This window comes from Myotis davidii, unplaced genomic scaffold, assembly GCF_000327345.1.
Source record: "Myotis davidii unplaced genomic scaffold, ASM32734v1 scaffold665, whole genome shotgun sequence".
In the NCBI taxonomy this organism is placed as follows: domain Eukaryota; kingdom Metazoa; phylum Chordata; class Mammalia; order Chiroptera; family Vespertilionidae; genus Myotis; species Myotis davidii.
Genome location: NW_006296410.1, coordinates 158,534 through 166,394, shown reverse-complemented (window position 1 = coordinate 166,394; position 7,861 = coordinate 158,534). Strand labels below are relative to the sequence as shown.

Below are 7,861 nucleotides of genomic sequence, written 5' to 3'. Positions count from 1 at the left end.
CAGCAGGGACACCTTCCTCCCCCCACAGGGACAAGCCCTGGCGGGCAAAGTGGCGAAGGGACCTCAGGGCCACCTCGCCCTCATCCGAGGGCCACGTCCACTCAGCCATCACCACAGGCAGGGAGGGCAGCAGGGCGAGCATGAGTGGGCGTGGGGCCTGTGGCTGGCGTTCCTGGGCACACAGGCCTGCACAACCGCGGGCGGGGCCCCCTCCACTCCTCAGCGTCTCTGGGTGGGGCACCTCATCGTCCGCTGACCCCATGCAGACGGTGAGGACAGAGGTGAGGCTCACCTAGTCCGATGATGCCCAAGGTCTCCCCACGGATCCTGGCGGCTCCAGAAGCCACTTCCCGGATCTGCTCGACGCTCTGGACGCGAGTGCCTTCCCGCAGCGCCTGGTGCAGCCAGGTGGTCCTGCGGTACAGGTTGAGGATGTGGCACATGGTGGAGTCGGCGGTCTCCTCCACGGACGCCGCCGGCACATTGCAGACAGCGATGCCTGGGGACACAAGACAGCTGGGTGGTCACCACGGCCATCCCAGTGCTTCGCCCGTGAGAGCCAAGGACACGCCCCCAGGCCACCATGTGGGGAAGCTGCCCACCGGGCGGACAGAGGAGACAGGACAATTGGACACCTGGGCCCTGGCTGGACCACCTGCTCCTCTGCCTTCCAGGAAGGGGTCATAGTCATGGAAGAATCTGGAACCAGCCCCACAGCCACACACACCTACAGGTCTCACTCCTGTCTCTGGGCTCCCCAGGCCAATGGAGGCTTGTTTTAGAGGGATGGGGACCCCTCTCATCCTCCGCAGCCCCCCATGGCCATCCTCCCATCCCCTGAAGCCTGTGCCCCATGTCCCCGTCCTCCCAGCCCGACCGGGTCCCCTTAGCAGAGTGACCCTGGAAAGCGAGCTGGCTCAAGTTTCTCCATGCAAGCCTCGGTCCCCACTTCTCTCCACATGGCCCACGCCCATGCTGGTGGGTCCCACCGTGAGGCAACGCTGCTCCTAGGCCAGGGGTGGGCAAACTTTTTGACTCGAGGACCACAATGGGTTCTTAAACTGGACTCAGAAGAAGGAGCTGCGGCCGTGTTTCCTGGCGTTGCCATGTTAACGCTGCTGGTGAAGGAGCGGAGGGGAAAGCAAGAGAACCCTCCGCTCTTTCGGCTCCGCGGGCCGGATAGAACAGCCGAACGGGCCGGATCCGGCCCGCGGGCCGTAGTTTGCCCACAGCTGTCCTAGGTCCTAGGATCTGCCCCAGTGGCTCCATCCCCCTCTGAGTCCTGGCCCTCACCCTCCTCCCCGGCAGCCTGCATGGCGCACCCCTCGTCTCCTGTCAACCGTCTCCCTGACGAGGAGGAGGCCCCCGGTGGCTGGGTTGGGGCTGGGCACACAAACGGCTGCATGAGGACCCAGTAAGGGCCACACCCCAACTCCCGGGAAAATGCAGGAGGGGGTGCAGGGAGGCCAGGTGGGAACCAAGCTGCTGCCCACCCGAGAAGGGGCAGCAGGTCCCAGGACTTCTGCATCCCCACCAACCAGGCCTGCAGGTGACAGCAGGGCATGCCCAGATTGTCCCTGGCTAGTGGTCAGCCCAGCTGTGAAACCGTGAGACTGAGGGCCAGCTGTGCAGGGACAGGTCCCAAGGACACCAGCTCAGAAAGTGTCCAGGCCGCAGCCCACCTGCAGGCGCCGCCCCAGAGACACTGCCACGGGAGGTGTCAGCAGTGACCCCAGGACCTGGGGGAGGGGAGTCGGCTACAGCCTCGGGTCTGCTTGGGTGTGGCCGCGCCTCCCTGGCCATGACCAGCACAGGAAGGGGAAGAGACAGCAGAGCATCGAGGAAAGGGCAGGCAGCCCAGCAGGGTGCAGTCCACGTTAAATCCGCTTCACGGTCATGTGCACATGTGTGCATGTAGTCACACGTGTGCACACACTGCCTTTCCAGCATCTCCTGGATGGGGCGTGTGAAACCCAAGGACACTGGCCGCCAGCCCCAGGGTGTGGGAAGCTGAGGCCAAGTGCCAGCTGCCCCGACACAGGTGCGGGCAGCACTGGAGCCTGCATGTGCCGGGGGGCCGACCGCGTGGGGCCCCATGACGCCAGCTCACAGGCCACCTGAAGCCAAGCCGCGGGGGCTGCAGCAGGAGGCTTGCTGTGAAGCAGAAGCCAGCACCGCACAGAATGTGGGGAGGTCACTCCAAGGACACCTGGCGACGGCAGAGAGAAAGGGCCCCTCCTACCTAAGTCCCCGGCGGACTTGGTGTCGATGTTGTCAAAGCCGCTGCCGATCCGGACAATTATCCGGAGGGCTTTGAACTTCTCCAGGTCCTCCCGGGTCAGCGTGATGGTGTGGTACATGAGCGCGCCAACCGCCTCGTTCAGCACCTGGGGCGAGGACAGCGGCCGTGAGCCTGGAAGCTGCCCGCCGGTCGGCCCAACACGGGCAGAGGCCCCGTGGACACCTCCCCTCAGCCCCGCCCTGGCTGGGGCCACCAGGAGCCCCATAGCTCCCTGTGTGCGCAGCAGGCTTTCGGGTCAGAAGCCGCCTGAGCCGACCAGGTGCCTCAGCCAGGAAACCCGGGGTCCCTGCCCCCCACCAGCATGGGAAGGGTAGGCACGGGCACCAGACGCTAAGACGGAGAATGCTGAGCACCGGAGGACACCGCGTCCAGAGCCCAGACCCACCCGCGGCACCAAAGCCACAGGACGGGGCGTGTCCCCGAGAGTTCAGATGAGACCGAGGGCTCACTGCTTTCCTTGCCAAACCACGGACAGGAGCACAAACCTCCCCACAGGCGGGGCCCGGCACAGCTGCCCTCATGCAGAGCAGAGCCAGCACACCTGGCTCCCCAGGGGGCCCCTTGTGGTCGAGGAGGGCATCGGGCCCAAACCCTAGGGTTGGGTTCTGGGGAGAAACGTTCTGGCAACAGCCAGATGCAGGCAGATGACACACAACGTCCCATCTCCGGGCTCGAGGGCAGAGGCCATGGACCTGGGCCACCGCTCCGAGAAGGGCCGGAGGTTCTGGTACGACTAGGACGTGCGGTCGCTGGGGGACAGGGCTTGTCCTTCCCTCGAGGATGGAGCAGGGGGCCCTGCAGCCAAGGACACCTGAGTCGCTGAAACACAGTGGCCGGTGGAACCCTGGGCTGCTGTCTGCCCTGCAGGCTGAGCCTCCTAGATGGCAGGGAGGCCAACCTGACCTGGGTGCCCAGGACAGGGAGGCCAAGTGCCCGCTGTGCGCAACTTCCCAGGCTCCCACGCGCCACGTGTGAGCCGAGGGAGAAGCCTGTCGCACCCAGGAGGCCTGGACGTGGGACCCATTAGGCGGGCGAGTAGAGTGGGTTTCCACATGTGGGGTGCAGGGCTAACTGCCCACCTCCTCCTCCCACAGCAGCCTCGGCTGTTGCTGGACAGACAGCCAACCAGAACACAGACAGTTCCCTGGGGGCGACCTGGAGACGCAGCCTTGAGGGCCTGGACCGTGGTCCTGCAGGCACCGGGCTGGCCAGGACTTGTGAGATAAAGGGAGTGGCCTGCTCCTGCCTGGGGTCTGGGACCAGCTCCTGGAGGCAGAGCAGAGATGAGTGGGTGTGTGGCTGACCTGCTGGGTACCCGCCCCAGGCAGCGGGGGTCAGGGGATGTCAGGCAGCACAGGCAGACCTCTGGTGCCAGGGTGGACTTGGTATGGGAGGGGAGGGCCCTGTGTGACAGCAGAATAGCAGCCAGTGCCCATGGGGCAGAGGGGACAGGAGGGCGTGGGGAGGTGGACACAGCTTAGGCAGTGAGCGTGGCGAAGGCCACGGGGGGAGGAGGTGGGGGAGGGCTTGGCCGGTAGGACCCAGGAAGCCCCCTCTGGACTCCCTCTGCTGTGTGAACTGGGGGGGCAGCTACAAGAGCTGGTGAGGAGGGACTGGCAAGTTGAGGGTGGGCAGATTGGAGGGTGTCCGCTGTGGGCAGGCATAGCCGTACGCAGGCTTAACCCTGAGGCTTCACCGGCAGTGAGGGCTCCGTCCCCGCGAGGGCGGCCCAGTGGCCTGCCGCCTCCCACTGCCAGGCGCTCGGCTGCGTCCAGTGCTTGTCCATGTCCTTGGTGTCCTCCCCCCACCTGGCTGTGCAGCGCTAGACACTAAACGGGAAATATGGTGGATGCAAGTTGCCATCTGGGATTCTAGCTTTAGCGTGCATTGCTGAGTGTGACCTGCCCACGTGTGTCTTGTAAGCTGTCTTCCCACGTCCTAGTCCTTCTCCTCGCCTATTTTCAATCACCTGGTGCCAGATGCAGGCTCAGAATAAGGACTGCGACGCTACTCAGAGCCGCTCCCGCCCCGGCCGGAGGAGGGAGGCCACGCTCCATGCAGGTTCCCACAGCCCCTGGGGTTGCAGAGTAGCTGCGACACCCGGATACCGTGTCACCTCCGGGAGGAAGTCTGTCCCTGGGACCTACCGCCGCCCAGGGGTGTCCAGACCGACATCCACTCAGGCCCCTCCCCTGCAGCCGTGTGACCAGGCCAGCGACTTAACTCGGTGGCTCAACCCCAGAACGGGTGGCACATCCCACCAGCAGAGCCTCTGAGCACGGTCCATGGCAGCAGGGCCCAAAGGGGTCCATTCGGGCACTGTGGCAAAGCCAGGCTTTGGTGGGCACCGGCACAAGCTTTGAGGGCTTCTTTCCATTTCCTTGGTCTCCCACGTCCACATACACAGGCAGGGCCCCTCTGAAGCTTCCATGACGAGCAGCCACATGCAGGACCAGCAATGGATGCTTCCATTTCTCCTGGCAAGAGCACAGCTGCCTCGGCCACAGCCCCTTCTGCTCCCACAGCAAGCGGTTCCAGGGCCTGGGGTGGGGTGTCCCCTGCGGGCTCGCAGTTCCAGGGCCTGGAGTATCGACCGTGTCTGTGGTCCTCCCCACCCCCGCATCTCCCCTGCCTGGGGCACTTGCACATGCGACCTCCTTGCCGTCCAATCGGACTGCCTCTACTACCCACGTATCCTGCAGGACGGGCTGTCCTGGTCTCAGGGCAGCAAGCGTGTCCCCGCCATGGTCCTCAGTGCCCATGGACCAGGGGCCTTGGGCAGCACCCAGGCCTTTGCCCACGGACTGGAGGCCACTCCGTCCCCTTGGGAGGGCTTTTCCGTCTGTCCCACCCTCCCAGCAGTCCCCCGGCCACCACGACAAAGTGTTCCTGCACTTTCCTGGACTCCTCTCCTCTCTGCCTGGCCCAGTGCCTTCATCTTGGGACTGGCTCCCGGTGAGGAGGGTCAGCACCCACCAGCCCCAATGGACGCAGCGTCTGGGCGCCCAGCTTCCTCTTGCCGTTGCCGCCTCCTCCACAGGAAGCCTGTGCTGCACGAGCAGTTCCGTCCACGCGCCGTCCAGCAGCTGCGAAGCACCCACTGCGGCTGGGCTGGCCCTTGGTTTTGCCGGTGCCACCACCCCCGGTGCTGGTCAAACCTGGAACTCGCGTGGAGTGCAGGCGCCTTTCCGCTCGCGCTGTGGTGATGACAGCTCCTTCCGCAGCACTTAGAGGAGGCTGCCATCCAGCCGCTGTGAGGGGATGGGGTTCCCCACCCAGGGACACGGCAGCCACTGTCCCCGCCTCACACAGCCCTGCGGGCAGCCAGGGAGCCTGTGTCGGCCCCACACTCTGGAGCTGGGTTCCTGTCTTGTTCCCGGGCATCCCCGTCCTGAGGGCAGCGGAGGCGCCAGCCATCATGTCTGGGTTCCAGCAGAAAGAGGGACGGTGCTCTGCACACAACGCCGCTGCCCTTGCCCCGCCGCACTCGGCCGCCCCCGGGAAAGAAGTGCTGGCCAGGACTGTCCACTGGGACACGCCAGAGGGCACCCGGTCACAGCGCTCCCGGGGCCGGCGGCCTCTCCTCCCTCATCTTCTGGCTTCTCTGGACTGGCCTGCCCACTTTCCCATGAACGTTTCATGTCCACCCCTTTTAATGGCCAGCTCTTCCTGGGCAAGCTGTCCTCCTGGCTGAGGGTGCTCCCTGCACAGGCAGCAGGCACTTCAGAGCTGAGGATGCTCCTCCGGGAGGTGGACGCCAAGGGCAGAGGTGCCGTTAGGGCCCGGCCCGGCCCTGCCCGGGGCTGCCGCTGGCTCCCGTGGGATGGGATCACCTTGCTGAGCCGGTTCTGGTCAGTTACAACCTTAGCAGAAGCGTCTGCTTGGTCTGTACTCAAACTTCCTGGCAAACTTGTCTGACTCCCGCCGATGACTTTTTAAATCTCCCATCTGCGTGTCTCTTGTCCTATGAACTGTTTTTTAGGGGTGTCTTTCCAGCTTCAAAGTTAGAGGGTTCATAAGCGGCCAACACTGCAGAGGGCGCCTGTCCCCAGCCAGCTCCCTCGAGACGACCTCGCCCGCTTTCCAACTGCCCTGCCCGTGCGCCCAGCTCCGGGATTTTACCACCTGCTACTTGAGCAGCCACACGGACACAGGACTGGGCCGCCAGCACCAGACACCGCCGGTCAGCTCCTCAGTCACATGTGGCCCACCAGCATCTCATCGCTGGAGACCAGCAGGGCAGCATCCACCCTCAGACCTCAGCCTTGGCCCCGCGCCATGGCCCTAGCGCCTTCTGCAGGTGGGCAGCTCACTCCCTTTGCAGTGTCTGTCGCCCGGGGGGAGGGACATTGTGTCCAGGACAGGAGCCAGGAGTAAGGCTGCCGGGAACCTTTCTGCACGTGAGCTGTGTTTCTCTGGGATAAAACCCAAAAGTGTGGCCGTGGGTGTGACAGGCAGGTACCAGCCTATCGGGAAACCACAGGTGTCTTCCTGGGGCCGCACCGGCCTCGCCGCTGGCCCTGGGCACTGTGAGCCGCATCTCAGCAGGCGTCTGGCCCCCCCCCGTCATTCGGAAACTCCGTTAGAAGCGTGTGGGTGCTACAGCGACCCCTCTCCCCACCCCTGTCCTCGTCCTGGCCCCTCCCATTAGCTGGGCTCTTTCAGGTCTGGATCCCCTGCAGCGTTTACCCAAATCTGCTGCCACTTTCTAAGCTCTCAGCTCCTTATCGAGCCCAAACTTGTTCTCCCTATGGCTGTGGCTGTGCTCGCGGCCTGGGTCTCCGCTCAGCAGTCCTCTCCACTGCTGCCTGCTACCTGGGCTGTGGACGACGTGGCGCTAGAAGGACCTACAGGAACATGAGGCCGAGGCCACCAGCCCCCTCCTAAGGGGATGGCACCACCTGCGGGTGCAGGTGCGGGGCCGCCAACGGCGCGAGCTTACAGCTCATGCCGACCGTGGAGGGTGCTGGGTTCCGTGTTGTGCTTTCTCCAGGCCTGACCCAGACCAGGGGGCCGCAGGAGCCCGGCGGCGGCGAGGCTGAGGCTGCCTCTCCAGAACAGCGGGCACGCCACGCCAGGCCTGTCCTTCCTGAGGACCAGCCTCCGGGCCGCTGACTCGTGGGTGCTGGGTTTTTAAAACCGGGTCCCGCTTCCTCCCTGTCTCAGCGGGAAGGTGGTTCTGAAGGACCGAGTCGGCCGTGACTACGAACAGAAAGCCAGATTAACACACTTCCCGTCGTGGGGAGCCCAGGACCCCCGAGCATACCCCTGCAGGCCCGCCCCCCACACCGAGCGCCGTGTCACCTTCTCGTGGATCTCCTGCGTGGACTGTGCGTCACAGAAGGCCACTGTGGCCACGTCCTTCAGGATGGGCATCTCCACCGTGCAGTCCCGGCCGTCCAGCAGCGCCACCAGGGGCCGGGGATGCAGGGGCCCGTTCATGATCGGGGGTCGGACGCCTGCAACGACAGACACGGCGCTCAGCCTCCCGCGGTCCAGGAAACCCGCTGCCTGACCCCTCGCCCGCCACACCACCCCAGGGACAGCGCTCCGTGTCCA

The 7,861-nt window shown here is 65.0% G+C and overlaps 1 protein-coding gene across 2 annotated transcripts in view; it reads right to left on the bottom strand.

Moving 5' to 3' along the window:
* CTBP1 (C-terminal binding protein 1) overlaps nucleotides 1-7,861 on the bottom strand; it is a 13,223-nt gene that overhangs the window by 3,854 nt on the left and 1,508 nt on the right. For both annotated transcript variants that reach the window (XM_006771437.2, XM_006771438.2), the window contains exons 2-4: nucleotides 7,607-7,761; nucleotides 2,243-2,387; nucleotides 293-499 (exon numbers count right to left, since the gene is read on the bottom strand). In XM_006771437.2, the coding sequence (XP_006771500.1) occupies nucleotides 293-499; nucleotides 2,243-2,387; nucleotides 7,607-7,761 (507 nt within the window). The remainder of the gene's footprint in view (nucleotides 1-292; nucleotides 500-2,242; nucleotides 2,388-7,606; nucleotides 7,762-7,861) is intronic.